At 39.0% G+C, this 25,883-nt stretch overlaps 1 protein-coding gene across 1 annotated transcript in view; it reads left to right on the forward strand.

Annotated features, from left to right (window-relative positions):
• The first annotated feature begins 633 nt into the window (after positions 1 to 633).
• Positions 634 to 25,883, forward strand: part of SLF1 (SMC5-SMC6 complex localization factor 1) — a 38,622-nt gene continuing 13,372 nt past the window's right edge. Inside the window, exons 1-11 of the mRNA XM_030467634.1 lie at positions 634 to 701; positions 1,209 to 1,322; positions 1,465 to 1,540; positions 4,571 to 4,814; positions 6,902 to 7,043; positions 9,909 to 10,040; positions 11,380 to 11,433; positions 15,405 to 15,560; positions 16,037 to 16,203; positions 18,859 to 18,990; positions 19,661 to 19,826. Coding sequence (XP_030323494.1) covers positions 693 to 701; positions 1,209 to 1,322; positions 1,465 to 1,540; positions 4,571 to 4,814; positions 6,902 to 7,043; positions 9,909 to 10,040; positions 11,380 to 11,433; positions 15,405 to 15,560; positions 16,037 to 16,203; positions 18,859 to 18,990; positions 19,661 to 19,826 — 1,392 coding nt within the window. The 5' untranslated portion in view covers positions 634 to 692. The remainder of the gene's footprint in view (positions 702 to 1,208; positions 1,323 to 1,464; positions 1,541 to 4,570; positions 4,815 to 6,901; positions 7,044 to 9,908; positions 10,041 to 11,379; positions 11,434 to 15,404; positions 15,561 to 16,036; positions 16,204 to 18,858; positions 18,991 to 19,660; positions 19,827 to 25,883) is intronic.

Consider the following 25,883-nt stretch of genomic DNA (forward strand, 5'->3'; position numbering starts at 1 on the left):
CTTCCCCTGCCCGCCGTGGTCTCTCCCGTCTCCCCCCCCCACCGACATTTAACTCATCCGAACCACACAAACACGTTTTTCCCAAGTAGCTCCGAGACGGCTTCTTCCCCACCTCCTCGTCCTCCCCACACGCCGACCCCTTCCTTCCCCTCGGCCTGAGGGAAGACCCTTCCCTTCCCGCCCCCCGCCCGGGCCCACACCGCGGCTCCGCCACACCGGAGGCTCCGGTGCCGCCCTCCCACCCTGAGCCCACAACCCCCCCCCCCCCCCCGTTCCCCGGCCCCTCACAACTGCGCAAATCCCCGCAGAGGAGCGGCCGTAAGTAAGGGAACGCCGGAGCTCCACGGCGGGTTTGTGGAGCTGGTCCCCAACCCTGTCCCGCTCAGCCCCCGCACGGTAAGGGGAGGGAGAAGGGGGCAGCCCCACCGGGGGTCACTTACCCGGCTGGGGTTTCCCCTTCCCCTTCCCGCCCCCCCCCTGCAGCGGCTCCGCTCCGACAACCCCGGCGACCGCCGAGCGTCAGTGACAACGGCCCGGAACGACCGCACCGCCACATCCGGGGGAGGAGCGGGGGGGAAGGCGGGAAGGCTGCGGGGAGCGGAGGAAGAAGGGAGCGGGAAGCGGAGGAAGAAGGCACCGTACGGAGGGGTCCGAAAGGGTGGAAAAGCCACCCCCTCAACTCCGCCACCGCCATGGCCTGTGTGGGTTCACTGTGCGGGTTCTGTGCGCGAGTGCGGGTCGTGTGCCGGTTCTGTGCGAGTTCTGTGCCCGTTACGTGACCATTAGTGATGGCGGGAAGAGGCAGCTCGCTCCCCTCAGCTCAGCGCCTCCGCGGTGTTTACTCCGAGGGAGAGCAGTGAAGTTGGTACGAGGGAGAGCAGTGAGTTGGTACGAGAGAAAGTAGTGAGTTACTACGAGGGAGAGCAGTGAGTTACTACGAGGAAGAGCATTTTTCCCTCATGGCAGTGGCGCCCGAGCAGCTTTCCCTCACGGGGGAACCCCTCGCAGTCCAGGGGTCGGGGGTCTATGAGCTTCCCCCTCAACCTCCTGCCAGGCTCCCAGGCTGTGTCGGGGTCAAACGCCGGGGTATGCCGTGGGGTAAAGATGTCTTTTTTTTCTCTGAGAAACAAGTAGGAAGTGGTCGTGAGATAACGCACGCTGTGTGTTTTATGTGCTGGTTGCTTCCTTTCTGTTTCTTTTTTTAACAGGTGGGAGACAGCGGCCAGAAACGGGTAATCCAGTTGACTGGGTTCAAAGGACAAGAGAAAAAGGCGCTGCTCAAAGGGCTCCTCAAACTGGACTGTGTTATTTTGGATGACAAGGTATTGTTGGCTAAAGCACCTCGTCGTTAGAGCACGAACAGAAAATGGGAGGCTGGGGTATTGTAGAGTTTTATGTGAGTAACCAAGGAAGTTAAACTGCTTCCAGTAATACGAGTGTGTTGGTTTGCTTTTGTTTCATTAGAAATACAGAAACTGTACACATCTTATAGCGAAAAAGCTGTGCAGGAGTGAAAAGTTTTTAGCTGCCTGTGCAGCAGGTGAGTAAAAAGTTTGCTTTGTAACTTCCTAGAATCATAACATATGACTGGAAAAGACTCACAAAAGGGTTCTAGCTACCTGTTTTCACATCATGAATGAACTGTCTTAAGAGCCCTTTGTTCTTCTTGTTCCATTAACCTCGATTTTTATCATAGTGTTATGTTCAAGTACTAATGTACTACTTTTTGTTTTGGTTTTTTTTCCCTAAATGATATTCCTGCCATCTTTCATCTGCATCCATTTCCAGACAGGAAAATTTGTTACACAGTAGTTAGATCAGGAAATCAAGCCCAAATGAGTATCCCAGATGGGGCAAGATAATGGATGAGATCTATACCTATAAAACTGGATTTATTGTAAGTAGCAAAGGATCTTAAAATGCTGACTAAAAAGACATAAATTGCATTATATGAGCATTAGGCTTTTTGAGTCACAAAATGAAGTGTCAGGATAACATGCAAGAAGGTACCCTAGCTGTAAAATAACCTAGCTGGAAAATAATCAAATGTCTGGAGAACTGTTATGCAAGGCTAATTGAGTCCTAGCAACTTTCTTATTAGTAGGTCTTTTACTAGATCTAGGGCAACAATTAAAATAATACCTGTTAGCGATGTGATGCTACAATACAGCAGTTTCTAAAATGATCCTGAAATCTTACAGCTGTGTGTATATGTATATAGAGAAAAATGTGGGTATATATCCATGTATTTCCCTCTTTATACAAATTCTTATGTTTATCTGTCAGTTCTTGTTTGGTTTCTGTTTGGTCTGGCTGGAGCCAAGCTGGGCTCTATGTTTTTCAACACAGGAGAGCAGATGGCACCACAGATACCAGCTGGGCCTCCCATTGGTACCTTCAAGGTTGTTACCAGTTCAGAGTTTGCTCTGCCTTTTGCTTTGCATTGAAACTCTCCAACTCCAGGCTGGGGGCAGCTGAGAAACTGTGAAACTGAGAGGCAAAGAGCAGTTGAATTACATAGGGAAACTGAGGTAGGCCCACTGAGGCAGAGCATCCTGCTACAGCAGTGTGGTATAGTGCTTAAAAATGGATTCCTTGGAAAGGGAGCAGGGAGAACATGGACACCTGTAGTCAGCATGTATTTTTCATAATTCATACATCAATACCCAGTGCTAGAGCTCACTGTCTCTTAAGTCTCCTGTTTATGCAGGAAGACAAAATTCCAGGCTGTTGCCAATCTGACAAAAGACTCAGGTCTTTCCTCTTGCCTTTTCTTGCATCTAAGGCCTGCTGTTGAAATCCCTACTTAAGCAACTGAAGTGGTTTCAGAATGAGAATGATGTATATTAAGTTTTCTTTATAGACAGATAAAGAATTACCTGGAAGAATTTTATGATGAGTTTAGATAATCTTGTGGAGTTTTGAGCTTTCACAATACCGATCTGTTAACTGGTTAAATGTGATCTCTATTTCATATCAAACTACTAAAAGCAATTCCTTGAATAGCTGATATTAAGTTTAGAAGACAACAGACAGAAATCATGAAGCATAGATTTGGGTTTAAAGATGTATGTAAATTTTTTGGATTTGAATTTGTACTTCTGTGCCATATGAGTAAGCATTTTCAGTCATATGTCTCTTCTAGAATGTAGGTGTGAATATATACTCAGATGATTCTTTGTAGTAATGAAAGTTCTTATCACACTAGTCAAAAAGGAAATAGACCAAAAATTTCTATGAGAGAAAAAAATATTAAAAAGCAGATAGGCACAGCACTTAATTTTAATTTTTATAAACCTTTTGGTTCATGTTTTCTCTCTTTTTTTGATATTTAAAACATCTGGAGGCATTTTCTTGAGCTGAGTGGAAACAATAAATTAGTGTCCACAGGGCAATGCATATGTCCTTGCTTGCATATCTTTCTCAGTACCATGTAGTACTTTCTAATTCTGCAAGCAATGTTATTTTTGCATGATCATTGCCTTCATGGCAGAGAATGTTCATTCCTGCTGCAGTGTTTCCCAAGTAAGTCTTAAAAACCACGTTTTTAATCCATTTAGAGCTCCACAGAGGTGAACAGAAATGCTAAAAAGAATGCCAGTCTTCCTGGACCCCTTAGCTGACAGAAGTTTTTGAGATGGAAACTTGGAAATGGAAGTGATTTTAGCATCCAGGTTGTGCAGAGAATACCTTTTGCAGTTTTAAGTCTACTGGTACCTGTGCTGGGTTCTGTAGAAGTACCATCTGTGCTCCTGCACTGAGACATTTTGCCAGTCAACCCTGCTGTTCTGTGAAACTAATTAGGCTCACACAATTCAAGCCAATTTCTCTTACAGTGTCTTCTGTAGGCAGTGTTTCAATACAGGAGCAGGGTACTAACCACAGCTCTTGACCTGAAGCTGTAAGAAGAAGAGAGAGAGAGAAAAAGGGGAAGATCATTACACACAGCATCAAAAGCATACATGTGGAAGATGAAAGGGGAGAGGTGGAGGAGGTGGAGCCAAAGGATGAGAGAAAAGGATGTGAAAAGAATAAAGGGGAAAGACAAAAGTCCAAAACCATATCCCCCTCATATTGGTATTCACTACTCTCACAGTGCAATTGATATTAAGAATGTATAAAAGAAACAGCTTACATGCTAAAACCTTCCTTCCTCTTTTTAATAATCTGTGGTAAAACATCTCCTCAGTTCTTTACATTTTAGTACATTTGTAAAAATGTTAAATTATATTAAAATTAAGGGGTTAAGCAGGGTTCTTTGGAACTCTGAGAAAAAGAATCCTGGAAGCAGTTTTTTGAGGAGATAGACAAATATTTTCTCTAGGAAGAGTAAAAAGGTACTTCATCTTTAAAACAAAACCATCATTTTTAGTGGCATTGTGAGAATTCTGATTTTAAAATGTGAAAAGGAGAACTCTTGTAATAGGAAGACGTTTTTAAAATGGTACTTACAATTCCAGCTTTTTGCACAAGAAAGGTTGAAGTTAATTTTATATTAGAGCTTCAGTTGATTGCCATTTGTCTGCACAAAAAAAAATCTTTTGTAGCTGACAGTTCATTTGCTTTTTAGGAAAGTGGATACTAACTAAGGAGTACATAATTAATAGTGCTGAAAGTGGCAGATGGCTTGATGAAACAACGTATGAATGGGGATATGAAATTGAAAAAGACAGCCATTATTCACCTCAAATGCAGTCTGCACCTAAAAGGTGGCGCAGAGAACTGACACAGTCCAGTGCTCCAGGGGCCTTCCATGGATGGAAAGTTGTCCTCCTTGTTAATGGAGGTGATAAACAAATGGAATCTATTAGAAGGTAGGAGGATATGTCTTAAAGCCTAAATAATGAACAATGGAACATGGGATTATATGGTTGAGCACATTTCTGGGATTTCATTTAATTTGATCTGTAAGAACCTCCAGTTTTTCAAACTGAATTTTCATTAGTATACTTCCATATTTTTATAATAAAATTAAATCTGTATCACAACTGCTTTTCTTGCTTTGTTTTGCTATAGTGTCAAAATAACACTGCTATATGCTTGCCTTTTCAGTAAGCTGCTTACAAAAACTTTCTTCATGAGGCAAGATACATAGGTTTGCTTTTGTTTTAAGAGTAAGTGTTTATTTTGTACAGATGATACATTCAAATGTTAGTCAGGACAGGAAAATGTGTTTCACTTGCTGGGGTGGCCTGAGCCAGCTGTGATCTGCACTGTGCAACAGCTTCTTGTAGCAGTGTGGACCTCATGTGTGATATAACACATGTTTCTCCTGTGATGTAAATACATGTAGTTCAGAAGGGAAAGGGCAAAATTATAAAGGAAAAAAAGGGAAAAAGAAGACAAGTGGAATGTAAGAATTCTGGGGCTGTTTGTTTTTAGGTTTGTAGTTTGTTTTTTATTCATACTCTTCCTTACACTTTTGGATTCTATGGTTTAAGTACTACATGGACTTGCAAACTGAGCGCACTAAGTAATTTTTGCTTCTGGTGCAGTAAAAGAAAACATCCCCTGACACTGTTTGGCCTCCAGGTTCTTTTCAGGGTACAATCTGACTTTTCTGTTGAACTCCCAATTAGTTAGGAGTACTTCTGGGGTCTGAGCTTGCCAGAGATGCAGAGGCAAGACATTTGTCTGGTTGGTCATGGTGTAAAGGGCTGCATGTTGCATCACAGGATGCCTCTTTGTAGTTTGTAAAGACAAAGTGAGGTGTAGTTAAGTGACCATCTCTTACTTTGCCAGCTGCAGAAATTCTAAGTATCCTTTCTTCTTGACTAAGTGGAAGAGTTCATTACATGGTGTCTTGCAGAAAGATGCAGTCATGCTGCTACACTTGTGAAAAATGCTCATGCAGATCTTCATGATAACACTTTTGAAACACTATCTTGGACAAGTCTCTATTTGCAATAGAAGTAACCTTTAACAGGAGCTACCCCAGCAAGACAGGTGATCAGGAAGTTTTTTGGAAGTAATCTCTTTGTCCAGACTGTTTCCCATACACCAGCGTGGGGGTCCTTTTGCTCAGTCACAAAAAAATACTGAAAGGTGTACATTTTTTTTCCCCAGTGAGTACTCTCTTTGTTATAAAAGCCCCTGAAGCTTTGGATAAAAAATTATTTTTCTCTAATATTTATGACAACAACTTTTTCTCCCACTTCTATGCTTTTCCTACCTGCAGTGCCCAGCTATTGGATGGATCAGTGTGTGACACCAGCATCCCTTGCTTTTTGCATATGTGAATTCAAAGAAGTAAAACATTTATCCAGCATGTCAAGAGACCTTATTTCTTCCACCATTTTTTTTTTAGCATTTTTTCAAAAAGACAGGAGTAGTTGCACCAGTGCAAATCTGGAAATTGCCTTTGGAGAAGCACTTACATATAATGGAGACAAATTTATTTCCTGTGTATCATCTTGGACAGCACCAAATTCTGTGAATTATTCCAAAATTATGCCAAAACTATTTGCATTACGAAAACATCAAGTTACAGTTCAGAAAAGCAGTGTTCTGTTTTTGTTAAAATGCTTAATCTATGGTAGAACTTAATTGAAATACCATCATTATTGTGGGGGCCATAATGCAGTGAGTTATAGCTGCTGTCACCAAGTTTGATCTTTGAAAAAGTGTACAGCTAAAGATTTCTCTCAGACACCTAAGGGATATACATGGATTTTAATTAGTAGTGTTAAACTGTAGGGATAAATACATCCTTTCAAGTGTGTTCTTTCCTCTTCTTTTTATTAAGCACCCATTTATCCTTCTAATGAAGGTTAGGCAGTGTCATACATCTAAAACTCTCACTCTGGTACACTTGCATGCTTGTAGTTTGTGAATGATAATGTAGCTGTAGGCAGAACTAATATAATGCAATAAAGATATCTTTCCAAATATGTTTATTTAGAATTCTTCAGGCTGGGAAGGCAACCATATGTTCATCTCTAGATCCAGAGGATGGTATTACTCATATATTTGTCAACAGCAATGTTTTTCCTATGCAAGCTCAATACTACCCTTTGCAATATCTAGGAGATTACCTTCTTGAGGTAAGTAAATTAAAAAAAAAAAAAATCTCAAATTTCTTCTTCACTGTCATTTTTTAGTGATTTATATCAGGTTTATTGAGCACTGTAAATAATGTGGCTTTAATTAGATGTGTTGCTGAGGGAAATGGTTTAGTGGTGGACTGACCATGTTAGGTTAATGGATGCATTTGGTTATCTTAAAGGTCTTTTCCTGAATGATTCTATTATTCTCACCATAGAGGGGAATATGATCAGCCTGAGTATTTTGCAATTTGTTAGAAAGTAATCTGACTCCAGAAGCATTTTTTTATTTAAGAGAAAGCTCAGGGATGTTTATTAATAGCTGAAGGGAGGATGCAAAGAAGGTGGAGCCAGGGGTGTCCTGTGACAGGACAAGAGGCAGTGGGGACAAACTGAAGCACAGGAGGGGCTGTCTGAAAGTCAGGAAACACTTTTATTTACTCTGAGAGTGATGGAGCCCAAAGAGGCTGTGGAGCCTCCATTCTTAGAGATGCTGAAAAGCTGTTCAGGTGTGGTCCTGGGCAATTGAACTCCTTGGGCTGGGGTTTGGACCAGATCCCTTGCAAGGATCCCTTCCAACTTCACCTCATCTGTGATTCCATGATAGAAAACAGTTTTATTTCAGACCTGGAGAAATAACACTTATGGAAAGCATACATTAGTTCCTCCTCATGTTTTTACCTGGCTCCTGCTTTGTGCTTCTATTACTAGAAAAATTAATTAGGCTTCAGGAGTAGTTCCAGTGTAAGTGACAACCAACTAAACATTCACAAAATATCAAGGAAAAAGATTTTTTCCTTTTTTTTTTTTTCCTTTGGTCAAGATTTCAAATATTTATGTATCTATCTGACTAAATATGTGTGACTATATGTATTTTTTACTTTGTTGGAGCATGCTGGATTGATAATAGTTTTGGCAAGATGTTTCTATGAATTGTTTGAATCTGAGTGGCATGGCAGGGGGGTTGGAATTAGATGATCTCTGAGGTCTCTTCTAACCCAAGCCATCCAATGATTCTATATAAACATCTTGAAAATAGCATGCAGAAAGTACCACAAGAGCTAAAGATTAGTCAGTGCATCACAGTTTGGGTATCCCTGACTCATCAGAAACTGTTTAGAGCTCTTATCAAGTAACTGGAAGTATTCAGCTATTTTCTGTCTTGTGCAAGAATCTTGGTATTTGGTTACAAATATAGTTATGCACATGCCAAATACTTTTGGTCTGAATTACAGGTTTGAGGGAAAATCTGAAAAAGAGAAGAAATGTGCAGTGTTTCAAACTTGGTCTTGAAAACTGTTATATCTCATATTACCCATGACCTTGACAGGCTTTAGGGGTGAGCCTCACCCTAAATCTTAACCTCATGAAGTTCACCAAGGGCAAGGTCTGCACCTAGGTGAGGGCAATCCCAAGCACAGATAATAGGTTGGGCAGGGAAAGGATTGAGAAGCCTTGAGAGGAAGAACTTGGGGATGTTATTTGAGGAGAAACTCAACATAAGCTGACAAAATGTGCACTTGCAGCCTGGAAACAAACTGTATCCTGGTCTGCATCAAAGGAACTGTGTGTCCAGCAGACTGAGGGAAGTTATTCTGCCCCTCTGCTCCTGTGGGACCCCACCTGGAGTATTCTGTCTTCTGGATCCTTAAACACAGGAAGAACATGGAGCTCTTGGAGTGAGTCCAGAGGAGTCCATGAAGATTATCAGCAGGCTGGAGCAGGTCCTACAAGGACAGGCTGAGAGAGCTGGGGTGGGTTGTTCAGCCTGGAGAAGAGGAGGCTCCAAGGAGATCTTATAGCAGCCTTGCAGTAACTGAAAAGGCTACAGGAAAGCTGAGGAGGGACTTTGGAAAAGGGCCTGGAGTGATGGAATGAGAGGGAATGGTTTCAAACTGTAAGAGAGGAGATTTAGGCTACAAATTAGAAAAAAACTGTTTAATGTGAGGGTGCTGAGCCCCTGGCCCAGGTTTCCCAGGGAAGCTGTGGCTGCCCCATCCCTGGGAGTGTCCCACCCCTGGTTGGATGGGGCTTGGAGCACCCTGGGCTCTGGGAGGTGTCCCTGACCATGCAGGGAGGCTGGAACTGGATGAACTTCAAAATCCCTTCCAACCCAAACCAGTCTATGATTCCACACTTGATTCACCCATCTGATTTAGGTGTTTGAATGAGAAGGAAAGATACCCCAAGGCTTCCAAGTAAAAAATGGCCATCAGTACTGTGACCAAGGGGAACACTTCAGCTGCACCTGTGTTCTTAACTCATAACACTTGAGAACGAGGCTGGTTTCAGTTATGTATGGATTTACCTAAATAAAAGTTGGTGTTTTATTCTCAGTCTGTATATCTTTGATGAAAAACATACCCTTACTGAAATGTGTTCTTCTCATATCCTTAAATAACTTCTAATTATTTTTGTAGGGGTTTTTTACTAACAAAAATTATTCTGTGCCTTTGCTTAGAGTGTTTTCAGAATGAGTTGGAAACCAGTGTAAGAAATACTTTTTCTCTCCCTGTGCTGAAGAAATAGCTGGAAATGATAGGTGAGCTCAGAGATTAAATTACTAGGGGAAAATAAAAAAAAAAAAGGACTTAATTTTTAAATTGCTAGTTTAGTTCAGGCTTACAAGCAGGAACTGTAAAGATTTTGTTGTAGGAGTAGCCTTCATAAAATGATTGCATGGTCCAAACTGTCAGCTGTTTATCTGGCACATAATACATTATTCAACAATGACATGCTTATACACACAAGAATTTAGTACAGAATATACAGAAAGGCCTAGTGCATAAAAGCTGGTGTAGAGCATTAGCTTCGAAACTTAAAAAGATTCTTTTAAAAAGTGCTATTTTATTTTTCTCTGCACAGAACGAAATACAAAATACTGAGGATACCCAAAGAAACAGTTTCCTGTCTGCAAAGGGAACAGACCAAGTGATAGCCAACATGCAGCTTGCTGAAATGAAAAGTGCTGTTATAAAACATATATATTTTGCAGAGGTAAGTAACAATCGTTCTTAATGTAAAATGTATATGATCAAATTATATTTCATTCAGTAATGAGCTAATGAATTGGATATTTTAACATATTTTGAAACTGTAATGATATCTTTTATCCTCCAGTGTTTAATAATTCACATATTTACTAGATCTGCCAATAGTTAAAATATAATTTGGTAGTGGTAATTGGTAGGTATGGGTATGTGGTGTACTACCTGAAACATTGGTGTAATGCATGGGGTAAGTAGAAATTAGTGTTTTTCAACAAAATGCCATGGGATTATAGTCTTTATGACTTTCATGTTACCTAGCTAAGTTACACTAACATTTTAAACCAGCCATCTCCTAGAGCAAGTGCTTTGTTCAATCATAATGTTTTGTATCACAAGTAAAAAACAGGGCTAAATGTACTCCTTTGTTTTAATGTTGTCACATATCTAATACTGATAAAAGAGCTGCATTTGTAATTAAAAGCACTATTTCACAAGTAAAAAAAAAACTGATAACTTTGAGGTAGGATTTATGATCTCTAATTTACAGTGATGCAAATGATAGTATGTAAGTATTTTGTAGGAGCTTTCTTACATGAAATACAATATAACTAAAACAATAGTATTTTTAATTGCATAATCTTGTCCTCTATATATAAAAATGTAAGTTCTTAGTGGCAAAATAGTGAGAATTTTTAATTCCTCAGCATACACAGTGTTTAAACATGAGTTTAACCAATGGTAGACTCCTGGTGGTTCCATCTATGCACCTTCAAGTGCTACATCTTTTCTCAGTGGAAAGTAAAAAATTAATGTCTTTGACTTTTCATGTATAGCACACTTCCTACCACATCATCTTCAGATTATTATGAGCAGTGCACAGTTCAGGGAATGATCATCATAAAGGCAACCTCTCCTAAAAGACTTTCTTAGTAGCACATAAGAATAAGATTGTAACACTAGAACACAGATAAATAGTAATATCTTCACATTATGGGTAACTTGAAATAGGAATCCAAAGTCTGCACTTTGCCACAGAAAAATTGAAGACACTTAATATTTTTTAATGTGGTTAAATGGACCAAGCTGTACTTGCATTACAACTGCACAAGTGAGAAGTAGAGAATAACAGGAAGAATGGGGAGCAAAACTGCCTGTGTTGTTTTGCTTTTGAATCACTGTTTCATAATTTTTCCATCTGAATATATTATAAATATAAATAGATCACTGTGTTGAATGTTTTGCTTGATCATTGTTTACCAAAAGCTGCCATTTGAGGGGTTTCACACAGTATTTATTGAATGTTTATTGGTATCCAGTGTGCATGTTGACATTATCCTGTTTTACAGGCTGCTAAGCACAGGTTTGCTCAAAAAGACCAGCTAAGGAAATGCAGTCCAGAGGTAAGGATTATTACAAAGAGAACATGTTGCAAATACAGAATTTTATTATGAAGTTAGGCAAACGTAATTTAATAGTGAAATTAGCTACTGAAGAAACACTTTAAAATAATTATATTATCTGAAACGCTAATAAAATTATTGAATTATAGAACATCCTTGAAACGTTGAATTTTGTTAGTTCTTTCAGCACTTTCAGTACTGTCCCCTATTGAAAAGAAGCCCTTTGATCATGCTGCTTAAGAGAACTTTACTTGTTACTGTTTAGAGACAAGAAGCAAGGATGCCCTAATGTGATTTAAAGGATCTTAAATAATTCAAGCACTTTACTTATGCAGTAGCACTGAAGAGAAAGCACACACCATGTTTTGCAGTGCTCACCTCTTTTTGGCAGTAGGGACACACATCAGCTGAAGGTTTTCTTGCTGTAGCAGTAGCTGTTCTCCCAGAATATGCTTTAAACATCACGGTGCAAGTTTCAGAATGTACTGAAGCACAGGTTGCAAGTAGAGTACATTGTTTTCCAGTCCTACTTTCCTAAATATTTTGACTTTTGTTTTGATTACTGTCTACTTAATTTTTCATTTTTCCTTCCCTTTGGGCTGACTATATGCCATATGTCAGGCACAGGTCACCAACAGGTTTTGAGTGTTGGGTTTTTTTATATCCAAAATAAGTAACTACTTTCAAAAAGTTCCTTTTTCTATCTATAATGCTAAGAATAAATCTTTAAGTAATGATGAAACATTATCTCTTAGTACTTTTAAAGTGTTATACATAGTAGCTATGAGCTACTATAATTCATGTGGTAACTTCTGTTAAAAGTTAAAATGGAAAACACTTAAAGAATACCTATTAACTGCTTGTATTTCTGAAGATTCATGAGCCATGCTACATAAATAGTTGACAAAATGAGCTCCCAGCCTTTTCAGAATTCTCTTTTTATTCAATCTCTTGCTACACAAGAAGGAAGGGAAGTGGAAAATATATTTTTCAAACAAGACCACTAAAACTCCTTATTCATTGTCCAGCACTATCACTAATGGCCAAAAATACCTTGTGCTTTTCTGCTACAGAGCAGATTTTCACTGAAAATTAAGGTTCATATTTTGTTCATGGGGAAAACAACCCAAAATATTAGTTTTCTAAACATATAGCCTGAAATTGTTGTTCTGTGCCTTCAACAATAAGAGACTTTTTTGTTAGAAGATTCTATGCCTGATTCTAATGCTTCTGCTATGCATGACCTGTTCTGTCTTTCACTGTTTTGTGCAATACCCTTTGCTAGCCTTTGTATCTGATAAGGGACTTTTGTAGGCAGTATATTGATGGCTTCAGTTTTCTATCACCCTCTCTTACACACAAGCTATAAACTGATCCTCCCTCCTGAAGGCAGTGCAAAGGAGCTCGTGCTCTCCCAAAACAGATTTCTTGCAGGTACTGTCCAGATAACCCATCCACATTACTCTTTCTCCTAGTACCAGGGTTTTCAAGAGGTACAAGGTTCAGTCACAACATAAGAAGACAGGTACCAGCTTAGGGCCAGTCCTAACATGCTTGTACATGCAGAATACACCCAGGTGGCCAAGAAGACCAATGGCATCCTGGGCTGGCTCAGGAACAGCGTGGCCAGCAGGTCCAGGGAAGGGATTCTGCCCCTGTGCTCAGCCCTGGTGAGGCCACAGCTTGAGTCCTCTGTCCAGTTCTGGGCCCCTCAGGAAGTTCAGGAAGGAGCTTGAGGTGCTGGAGCAGGTCCAGAGAAGAGCAAGGAGGCTGTGAAGGGATCCAGCAGAATTGCTGTGAGGAAGGGCTGAGGGAGCTGGGGGTGTTGAGGCTGGAGAAGAGGAGGCTCAGGGGAGACCTCATCACTCTCTCCAACTCCCTGAAAGGAGGTTGGAGCCAGGGGGGGGTTGGGCTCTTTTCCCAGGCAACTCTCAGCAAGACAAGAGGGCACAAAGGGTCTCAAGTTGTGCCAGGGGAGGTTTAGGTTGGAGATGAGAAAGAATTTCTTTCTGGAGAGGGTGATCAGGCATTGGAATGGGCTGCCCAGGGAAGTAGTGGATTCTCCGTGTCTGGAGATCTTTCCAAAGAGCCTGGATGTGGCACTGAGTGCCATGGGCTGGGAACCACGGGGGGAGTGGATCAAGGGTTGGACTTGATGAGCTCTGAGGTCCCTTCCAACCCAGCCAATTCTATGATTCTATGATTCTATGATTCTCTTCACACACACCTTAAATCTGGGATGTGTTGAAGTTGTTCTCTGACTTTTACTAGACAGTTAATAATTGCTCCTTAGATGTGCTGTTTGCATGTAATTGACATTACAAAAGTAGGAGTGCAGCCATTGTTTCCAAAGGAAATAATGTTAAGAGTTTAATAGTAGCACATGTATAAATGACAAAATGGAAATAAATGTGAGTTGTAAATGCCAGATGCACAAAGATTTGATTAAAAAAATAATCTCTTGATCAGCTTTATTTATTGTTAGTGTAACAATGGCATGCTTTAGGAATCTGAGAATGAATCATTTGCAGAGAAACTTAAGTATCTGATGGTAAGGTGGAGCTTATTCTCTGAGACATTAGCTGTGATTTAACTACTATTATAATCTCTTTCAAAGTTTTTTCAGGCTTGACTGAATCCCAGTGATTTTAGTTTATTGATGAAACATTTCTGGAAATAATCTTGGTAATAGTCTACTGTGTAGACCTCAGAACCACAACTGTACTCAAAGTCAGTGTTTATTTAAATTTAAAACTAATTTGCAAATAACTGGTAGGAAGCCTTGAGTAGCTTTATCCAATGTACATTGGGAACCAGTTTGTTTGGCAGAGCTCATGGAGTCTAAAAGTTGTTGGGGACTAAAGGAACAGCAAGCCAGGAAAGCAGTCCAATCAGTGATCCTAATCACTGTTTCTCTCAGCTGTGACTCCCTGTCCCAGTTTCTTTGATTTTTCCAGAGCCTCAGGCTTTGTGTTCAAAGAGAATAGCTGGATTTTGGAGCAGAAGTTATCAGGCAGAGGGAATTTGTGCTTCAATTAGCAATATGGTTGCACTGGTCCATGCATCTTAGCTTTGGCTTGAAACTGGACTAGAGGAAAGGTGTAGAGAGTGATGTAAGGAAGATCTTCAATAGCTCCTCCTCCATATCATTCCTCCATGGAAATAAATGTTTGGAAAGCTGAGAGTAGAGACAATAAGAGATTGCAGGACAGATATAGCATTTCATGAAAGCTATTAGATCCTTCTGGGTCCTCTGAAAGCAGGTGAGGTTAAGTGTTGCTGTCATGTTGCTGAGAGTAAGAGGGAAGCTGTGCCATTAAAATCCTCAGAGCTTTGAAATCACCTGGGATCAATACCTGTGCTATTGGCAGCATTAGCTGCTACTGATGTAATCTGTGGTAACAAGAGAAATAGGGACTTAAAACAATTACAGGGTTTATGATTATAAAATGTACACATAAATGATGTGCTTTCTGGTTTTTACTTTTTCCTCCCATTTTTTTAGCTGTTAAGTGGTCCTAATAATCTTGCTGCTCCAGTGATGTACATGCAGGATGTGGTAGTGCAGTACTCTGCACTTTTGGAAACATTAGAACTCCTTTCCATGTGTTTCTAGAATAAATTATAGACAAGTTATTAAGCAAATTTTAATTTATTTTTTTTAAAGAGTTGGCATATTCAGACCTTCTAAGAAGAGAGTACTTTCTGAAATCTACCACCTTCTTAGTGAAAGCCAAGTTAAGCATCAGTGAATGCCTTTCTAGATAACAGGGAGTTGATGGGTCAGGCAGTGATATTTCTGGTGTAGTTTATAGTCTTCTCTGTATTTTATGTATTATAGCATTCTATATTCTGTTTATAGTCTTCTCTGTATTTAAGTGTTTTACCAACATTTCATTTAGTGTTTTCCTGTTCTTACAAGGTTTTTTAATTAAGTTGTTCTTCTACTTAAAAAGATATTCTAATCCTAGGTTAAAAATACTCACGTGTCCAGAGGCATGTGGCATGTACTGGAAGGATTAGTGGAAGAGAATTTATTTAATGATTTAATCACAGAACTTGCTGGACAGATGTACTCTACACCTCCCGTGCCACTTCTTCATTCCCTTCTAGAATATGCCCTGTTGGTAAGAGATGAAAACTTAAGCATTATAAATATTAAAGCAAGAAATGGGGGTATTGGGGTCTGTGCTTCTAGCATTGTATTTGGTGTTTTCCAGTGATCTATTAGCCTTTCACTTTGTGTTCATCGATGTGTTTGTGTGAAAAAAGGAAAGAATTTAATACTTGTTTTTTTTTTTTTAAATTGTTATATAGTTACAAGTAATATGAATGTAATGATCTAAATAATTGTGGAGGAACTGAACCAGAATTTTTTAATAGCTTGTAGAAACAGTATTTGTGTGGCTTTGCACCTTTTTTTTTTTTTCTTTTTTTTTTTGACCTAGTGGGACAATTGAGAAGGTTTGTTCTGAGCAATAATGCATTCAGCTGAGATATCACACCTGTGGACTTGTAAGGAGTAAACAAAACACATAAACTTGTAGTGATTTTGGAACTTGGGCCAGCAATGGACCAGTATTTTTTTGTCATTTTCTTGCAGGGAAATAGTGATGGGATATTTTATGCTCAACTTAATCGCATTTTGTACCTCGTTCTCCAATGTGATCCCCCTTGGAAGTCTCCATCTATGTTAAAGTATTACTTGGATCTTCTGCAGTGTCCTATCTGTAAGAGAGGCACATGGTCCTTTATAGAGATGCTTGTCAGGTAAGAAAGTTTAATTAGGTGTTGGGTGCAATATTTACATCATTCCATACCTAAGGATGAGGGAATTCTTATGTATCTAAGTCACATTTTGAGGAGAACAATTTAAATATATGTGGAAGTGTAGAACTGCAACTTGAGATATGGACCTTTCCTTTTGTTTCAGTTGCTAGCTCGCAAGCAGAGGTGGGGTTTATTTTTGGAAAGGGAAAAATATGAATTTTCTTGTCCTTGAATTTTCTTTTTTAAGCTTTCCACAAATTAGAATAGTGTTTTATTATTGTTGCTCTGGTCTGTGTGTATATTTATATATATTTATATATATTTATATATATTTATATATATTTATATATATTTATATATATTTATATATATTTATATATATTTATATATATTTATATATATTTATATATATTTTTATATATATGTGTATATATATATATATTCACACATGTATCAGCGGTTACAATGCAAATTCCAGTCTTAACTTGCCAAACATAGGGGTTCATGATGCATTTTTATTTTTATAATAAATTTTACCATCTTGTTACACAGTCTTCTCTCCCATATATCTACAAATATAAGGCTCAGTACCTAGGAACTGTTTGGATACTTATTTTATACTCTCTCTATATATATCTCTATTCTTAAGCTTGAGAACTCATTTTTTGTAATTTACATCAAGAGAAATTAATTCTTCCACTCACTTGGAAGAGAAACTGTACCACTTCTTACTACTGTCATAAAATGTGAAGTAATATTTAAATGTTTTGATACAATTGTCATTACAAATACATGAATGTATGTGATTGTAAGTATGTCTTACAATGTGCATGGAATCATAAAATCATAGAAGGGTTCAGGTTGGAAGGAGCAAGGACATGTATCACTGCACTTTAATCACTGTAACTGAACATGGAATTGTTTTTATTAGGAAAATGTCCTGTGGAATGGGAGAGAATTTTATCTTTTAGTACTTACTGGCAGGATGTGACCAAGTCAGCATTGTGGTGGGGTTTTTTCTACATATTCTTTCAAAAACTCTAAAATTTTAGCAAATAAAATTTGTTCACATTCTACTTCAAAATTATATCCATCATGTTAGGCAATCATTAGGCTTGGTAACAAAGCAGTCCTCTCAAACAGAATCTGTGGACTGTCATCTGAACAAGGCCATTAGCATAGAATCATAGAATTGGCTGGGTTGGAAGGGAGCTCAGAGCTCATCAAGTCCAACCCTTGATCCACTCCCCCCGTGGTTCCCAGCCCATGGCACTCAGTGCCACATCCAGGCTCTTTGGAAAGATCTCCAGACACGGAGAATCCACTACTTCCCTGGGCAGCCCATTCCAATGCCTGATCACCCTCTCCAGAAAGAAATTCTTTCTCATCTCCAACCTAAACCTCCCCTGGCACAACTTGAGACCCTTTGTGCCCTCTTGTCTTGCTGAGAGTTGCCTGGGAAAAGAGCCCAACCCCCCCCTGGCTCCAACCTCCTTTCAGGGAGTTGGAGAGAGTGATGAGGTCTCCCCTGAGCCTCCTCTTCTCCAGCCTCAACACCCCCAGCTCCCTCAGCCCTTCCTCACAGCAATTCTGCTGGATCCCATCACAGCCTCCTTGCTCTTCTCTGGACCTGCTCCAGCACCTCAATCTCCTTCCTGAACTTCCTGAGGGGCCCAGAACTGGACAGAGGACTCAAGCTGTGGCCTCACCAGGGCTGAGCACAGGGGCAGAATCCCTTCCCTGGACCTGCTGGCCACGCTGTTCCTGAGCCAGCCCAGGATGCCATTGGCCTTCTTGGCCACCTGGGCACACTGCTGGCTCCTCTTCAGCTTCCTGGCAATCCAGACTCCCTTTCTGCCACTCTGTGCCCAGCCTGGAGCTCCCCATGGGGTTGTTGTGGCCAAAGTGCAGGACCCGGCACTTGGAATGTTGAACCTCATCCCCTTGGGAACATCCCAACTCTCCAGTCTCTCCAGGTCCCTCTGCAGAGCCCTCCTGCCTTCCAGCTGATCCACACTTCCCCCCAGCTTGGTGTCATCTGTGAATTTGCTGATGATGGACTCAATCCCCTCATCTAAATCATCAATGAAGATATTGAACAGCACTGGGCCCAACACTGATCCTTGGGGGACACCACTAGTGACCGGCTGCCAACTGGATCAGCCCCGTTCAGCACCACTCTCTGGGCCCGGCCCTCCAGCCAGTTCCTAACCCAGCACAGGGTGCTCCTGTCCAAGCCACGGGCTGACAGCTTTTTCAGGAGGATGCTGTGGGATGTTACAATGCATGTTACAATATCTGAAATATTTCATTGCTACCTTGGAATTAAATGATTTTAGGAAGATCTTTTAAATTCAGTAACTGTGCAGCACCTCAAGTAGAGACAGACTGAATATGGTTAAATTATTTAGTTTACATTATAATACAAAATCTTTTCATACACCACAAAGCCCCAGTCAGAAACGTGTTGTTTTGGTTTTGTTAGGATTTTTATGAAAATACAGCTTGAAATCCAGGAAGTTGGGGTTTAAAATTAGCAATGTTCCTGTGCAGCAAAGTATTTGCCTATCAAAATTGTCAAAAGTTGAAGCTGACTTTTTATCAATATGATTTTTCCATCATACAAATGGATTTTCTGCTGGATTTTTTTTTCAGATCTTGCCTTTATTGCAAAGCCACTTGTCATGCAGTCTCGGGGAGAGAAGATGAACAGAAGATCATTCATAAAACACTATTGAAGTTTTTCTTGGATTTAGTAAAGGCTGAAGTAGAATTTCTGACAAAAAGGTGGGTTCTATAGGGTGATACTTTCTCACTACTTTTTCACAGTGTCACATGCATTTCTATCTTTAGAAGATTATATCCTGATTTTTGTGTGTCCCTGGTAAGATAAAGTTCTACACAGATGCAGTTCAGCATCTCCTTTTACATTTCTCAATCCTTAGTTTGTTGTAATTTGTTAATTTTTTTTTTCTAATCATGTTTCATGGCTTCTAACTTTTTGCAACCCTTTATTTCACTTTGTTACAAGTTTCACTAAGCATCTGATTCTGTATTTTAGCTTTGTGATGCTTCAATATTCATCCTCTTAAGGTGGACAAATAGCATTTTTAACTTAGTTTTTTTTTTAAATTAAATTTCCCATTTTCTTTTTGCTAGGGAAACAATTATCTTCATTTATAAAGTACAAAAAAGTTGGGTTTTTTCTGCCTTTACATCATGAAGGCAGGCTTTACTTTATGTAATATTAACACAATATTAAAATTCCTTCAGTCTGACTTTTAATAGTCATCATTATTTCACTTACTATTCATCAGAAATTGTGTCTGATATTTCCATACTTAAAAATTACCAAACCTTTGTGTGTTTTGACAGAAGACAAGGTTTCTGTCTGGTAACTATAGTAATCAAAGTGGCATAAAGATTTAGCTTTTTTTCACTTTCTTTTTTTTCACAGTTTGGTTGAAGGGACCAATTCACAGCATCAGCAAGTCATGCCACAGACAGTTCTTCTGAAGACCTTTTGGCTAGGAAGTGAAACCTCACTGCTTTTTACCAAACACATAAATATTCTAGCAGATTGGGTCATACTTTCCCATAGGGAACTGAACAGAAAAAACGATGTGAGTATGAATTTTATATTTTAAAATAATGAAGACTGACTTTTTTTTTTTTTTTTTTTAAAAAAGTCATTCCTTTGTTCATTCCTTTGTGAGGAATTTTATGTAAGTATCACAGCTGCTTGTTATAGCTGCCTTTTGTTGTGAAGCATGCTGGGTTTTGCTCCACAAAAGGCAATGAATTGATCCATAAGATTCTCATATTGATCTGTAGAGAAGAAACGAGTCATGAGTGGCTTGTTGGCTACAATCAGATGTTCACATGCCCTTACCAGCAGGTATTACTGTAGTCATTAGGGACACCAGCTTAACACATCCTCTCAAACAATAAGGTGTAACAGAAGAGGTGATTATCTTATTTTACAGTGATTATATTCAGGAAATGTTGGAAGGAGAATGCTAACAAAACTAACAGTTTTTTTGCCGTTTTCTACAGATATGCGTTGTTTTATTTTAATAAATGCCCTAGTTTTCTTCCCAAGTCCTTTAGTTTCATTTAGTGCCTTCCCTAGGTCTTTTCAGAAAATTGAAATTGAAGGCAACTTAATTGCTGTTCTGTGACCTGCTGACCAGCAGGACATTGACCTGAAAGATTCTTAGTGTCCTCTAAACCACCTCTTTCTTTTCAGGAGCTAGAGGCCTTGTGAAACATCTTTGACTTCTAGATTCTCACATAAAATACAAACTTACTGCTGTCTCTGCATTCTCTTTTAAATGGCTGTGAAAGCACAGAATAAATAGGTACTTCATTCACTTTTTCAATACAATAACAGAACAACAATAGAAAAGCAAGTATTCCAGAGAAAAAAGCACTTTCAACATAATACCTGGTAGTTCTTCATTATGTTAAGAAAGCAGAAAGATTAAACATAATGAGAGCTTCACTCATCTTACCTAGCCAGACCTCCTACCTTTTTTGAGGGCTATCAAAGCAAGACATTCTGAAACAGTGCTGCCTTTTATCCTTGGTCAAGATATTAAAAAAGTGCCTAAAATAAGGCTTCTATACCCATATTTATATTTAAACAACCTACCTTTTCAAAGGTACTCAGCACCAAGCTTGCATTCAGTTGGTTTCAGTGGCCATTCGGTTTCTTTGGAAAATGAGACAGCTTTCATATGTTTCCTGGTGTTGAATCTGCAGTTTAAGTGTAGGCACCACTTTGGGTTTTTTCCTGCTATGCCTTCTTTTGACAAGTTCAGCACTGTAAGCCAGGCCTTTTTTCAACCATCCTTTGCATAAGCAGAATAATCACTTGTGTCAGATAAAGTGTATTACAGATATGAAAAATAAACTTGAAAGAGAGAATAAAACATAACATAAAATGTAGAGATCTACCCCTTGTTTACATTCTATTTTCTTTATATACATGTATATAAATTGTACTTTCACACAAAACCCAGATGCCTATTGCTTCCCCACTTTGATCTTATGCACTGCAATGTACAGCATCCCTGCAGATCTAAATTCTATCTTTAAAAAGCAGCTGAGGCATATTGTTGCCTCATAGTATCTGTAGTGCTGTGTGTTCTTTTTTACAGCCTTATTCTTTAGCTTTGCTTTATTCTTTGACTTCACATTTATATATTTAATTTCTTTCTCTTTTCTGGAAAAAATAAATTTTAAACATATTCTTACACTCAAAACTTCTCCCTATCCCTTCCTGTATTCTCAATTTTGTTGCACTAAAACTTGATGCAGAGATTTTTTTCACATGTTCAGAGACTTCATTTAAAATTCCACAACATTATTTGAAAAGGTCATTCAGAAAGCCAAAGCAGATCATCCCCACCCATGCAGACAGAGTTGTGTTTCCTTTTATTCTTCTTATTTAATTATTTTTGACGTGTATAAATAAAACCACAGCATTTCCATGTCATCAAATAACAGCACGTGGGGTGTAAAATTTTCCTTCCAGCCTTCAGTTTAAGGATTTGAGCCATTGTTAGTAGTTTTGTTTTTTAATAAGCTGGTTGCTTAAGCAGCAGCACATTGCCAGGACACATGTAAGGCCATTCAGCAACTTAAATAGAAGGGCTGCCTGCATGAGCACAGAAGTTAAATTTTTTATAGCACAGTGCAAAGGCTTGACTGTGTTTCCCAGCTCACACAAGATCTTAGCTTATGGGAAGAGAATGCCCATTGTGATAAACTGAAATTCTGTGTAATTATGTGTGTTTTCTCTCTTCTGCTGCTAAGTCTTTTGAAAATCATGTTACACATCTGTGTCTGTGTGTGTGTGTGTAAAAAGAGCAATCCTGAAGTAGTTATTCTAAGTGAGGAAATCCATGCTGACATTCTGATGGACTTACTGCTTTACTTGGCTTACACAACTATGAAGTTATTTCACTTTCCAGGCCTATCATAAAATACATCAGAAAAAAAAAGAAAAATAAAGACTGACAGGCTATAAAGACTTAACGTACAAATAGGAGTGCATTTCCTTTCTAGTGTTAGAGAGGATTTACTTTATCATGAAAGTACTGGAATGAAATTAGTGACAGGAAATTGCATGCCCTTGCTCATCACTGCGTTAATCTTCTGGGACAAGGTGGTGGAATTAAACTGATAAACTATCCTTGTACTTAAAAATGTCAAAGAACATAGAAGTTTTTCCATAACTTGGGATCTTCAAATCAGTTTTGAATACAGTTTTTAATAGAAATGAGATTTATTATCTATTGTATTATTCTAGTAGATCTGATGCAGAAACTTCTGCCCAAGGTGCCTTGAAACAAAGCTTGTTAATTTATTTTTCAAATTTAGAAGGGAGCATGTCTATTGCTCATAACATTTTGAGCAGCATTGAGCTATGGCATGGCTTTTCACAATGTCACAAGTGGTGTCAAAAGTTTGTTTTTCATCCCTAATGCTACTTGTGTTTTTGTTTTCCTTAAAAAAAAAGCTGTCTGACATAGCCTGATGAAGGAGTGAAAAAGGCATTAATTCAGTTTTTTTAGTTGCATGATTGTGCATATTTCTAATTGGTTTTCTTCCACGTTTTAGGTATCATTACGTGGTATAAGCTTGTATGGTGTAAACTTGTAGAACTAGATGTCTTTCTGGTCTATCAACCACTTCCAGTAGCTTGCTTGGAAGTATGTTACAGACCTTCTGGAATACTGTACAACCCTAAGACCATTTACACCACATGAAAAGTAACTCTTAAGAACATCTCTCTAACTTGTAGTAAAGCAGTTAAAATGAATTTCATTGAGGCTTGAAAGCTTTCCTATGGAGAACTTTTATGTGTACTGAAACACTCTCTGAAACTTCTGTCACTGCAGCACTTGCCTTGGCAAAGCATTAAATGGAACAGCAATGTAGGAATTGCATTTGCTAAGCTGGCAGACATCAGTTGCACTGGTGTGACCTTTGGATGCTAACACAGTCAACACCCTCTTCCCACTTCAGTGCTTTTCTTGGTGAGACAGCTTTGAGTCTCAACAATAAGAGCAAGGAAGAGTTTTTTTCAAAAAAAAAAAAAAAAAGGTTGAACAGGATCCTATTGAATCTGCTGTGTGTGGTGCAGTGGGTTGACCATAGCTGGCAGGTAAGTCCCAAGCCAGCCACTCACTCACCCACCCTGCAGTGGGATGAGGGAGACAACTGGAAGGGCAAACCCTAAAAAACTCAGCATTTGAGATAAAACCAGCTTAATAAGTCAAGTGAAGCTGTGCGTGCAAGCACAGCAAGATAAGGAGATAATTCACTAATTCCCATCAGCATGCAGATGTCCAGCTGCTTCCTGGAAAGCAGGCATGAAATATCCCATCTGTGCCACCTCCCATCCTCTTACACACACCCAGCTCACCTGCTGGTGGGGCAGAGGGGGAAAAAGAAAAGGTCTTGGCTCTGTCATACATGGTAGCAATTCCCATGTGTCATGGGAGTGCTTGCTCCTTTTTAATTCTTAATGCTGCACGTATTTTCATGAGTATGTACTGTTCTGAGGTGAAAACTGAAAAGATTTTTAAGATGTTATGATTAAAATATTTCTAGAAAAGGTGATACATTCAGTACATTAGAGCAGCTCACCCTCATTTATACCATTGAACAATTTTTCTCAAAATATTAAGCAGAAGCTCTTGGTTGGTACTACCATTGTTTTACCAAAATGTCAACCAAGACTACACCAGTTGGCAGTATCTGGTGTGTCTTTTGTCAGTGTGGAGAGGTGCTTGGCTGAGCAAACACTGATACAACTAGTGTATCAGTCACATTTAATATGCAGCTATATATCTGACAGTGAAGCATTATTAATGCTTGCAGTATTAACAGTCATTATTTTAATTTTTCTGCCTCAAGGTCAGCTTTGGCTCCCCACCCATTTCCTTGCACACATTTCATACATGAAGTAATAGAAGCTGGTGAGTTAGAAATGAGAAGTAGTATGTAAATTCTTGTCCTTTGCATCTCTGTCTACCTCAGATTAAATCTATATGTCCTTGATCCTGTCACTTACCTCTGTTAAAATTGTGCTTATTTGCTGCATTTGTGCAATTTATTTCCTGCAAAGAATATTGATGGAATTAAATTATTCGCCCAGTATTTTGCTTTGGGGTCCAATGAGAAAAGACATATGCATACTTAAAGGAAATTTAAATGCATTTCAGATATTTTAAATTACATCTTCAGTTTCTATTCCTGAATCCTTAGAAGATAGGGAGAAATGTGGCTTTTACAATATTTTAATTTTATTTTGAGATTTTCTTTCATGTTGTTGGCATGCCATACCGGTTCTTTCAGGTTTTTTTATTATGAAATGCCCCAGTTCATCTACAGTAAAGTTTTATGACATTCTGAAGCATGGGGCAAACCAAATTGAGTAGATCCTAACAGAGAAAGAGGAAAGAGGGCAGGAAGAAATCTCAAATACCAAATTCCTAACAAATTCTGCTGGCCAGTTCTTAAAAGCCTTCAGTGTTAGAGATTGATACTGCCTCCCCCACAATGTATTCTGTATTTGTGCTTATTCCTTTTCTTTTGAATAACTCAGAAGTCTGTTAACTGTAGGGAGAGTAGGAAGGTTTTTGCCAAATTACTAAATAATCTTTTTATAACAAATCTCATCTGTGCCACAGTCTCTCTAGCTTTTATATATGTCTGATTTATTGATGAATCTCAAAGTGTTCCAGTCTCTGGTGCTTTGCAGCTCCTGAGGGAATTCTATTAAATTATTTTAAACCAACCTTGAGCATGTTTTGTTCTCAAAGGAGTATCAGACAAAAGGTTGAGTCTGGTGTGCAAGTGCAACAAGAGACAGAAAAGTTTTGACTCCTTTAAGTAATTCTTTAAAACCTCAAGCTGAAAAATTAGTAAGCACATATTCAGTTCGATTTCTCTCTTATACAAAAATACCTGTTTTGAAGTACTCCTTTTTCACTCAGCTGGTGTTTCAGTGTAACAGCAGTGATTGTCTGCTAGACTTGGGTTAGTGTCTTTGGGCAAATGAGTTTCACATGTCCCCACTGTGATGCACATACTCTAATTTGCTCACTCAAAACCGACATACAAATACTAAATCTTCCATAGTCAGAGGAATAACTTTTATTTAAGAATTGTTGCTTCAAGTATTTCTACATTGCACAGGAAGATACTGAGTAGACAGATCTGACTTGACATCTCTCAGACTAACTCAGACACTAGCAGCACTGCCTTACTCTACCAATACTGATAAAGTGAGTACTCAAATGGGTGAAAAAAATACTCATTGTATTTTCTAGATAGCATGTCAAAGTGCTGCATATTGTCTTGATGCCTCCTGAAAAAAAAAGTACAGTTTGACTTTTTTTATCTACCCATGACTATTTTAATGCGGGTTCAGGGGAGAAAAAGGTAAGGGTAATACCCAAGTGTTCTTTCTAAACTTTTAGCTTATGGTCACTTTGGAATTTTTGGTAGCAGCAGAAAGTTTCCTGATCCCACAAGCTGGCTGACAACGGGTTTTTCTGTGCTGGAAACTAACACCTTGCATCCTTGCATCCTCTTCCCTTCTGACACAGGTGTACATGGTTTAGAAGAGTTATAATGTCACAACAAAATCTGTAGGAAGAGAA

The sequence above is a fragment of the Calypte anna genome, chromosome Z (genome assembly GCF_003957555.1).
Source record: "Calypte anna isolate BGI_N300 chromosome Z, bCalAnn1_v1.p, whole genome shotgun sequence".
Classification (NCBI taxonomy): domain Eukaryota; kingdom Metazoa; phylum Chordata; class Aves; order Apodiformes; family Trochilidae; genus Calypte; species Calypte anna.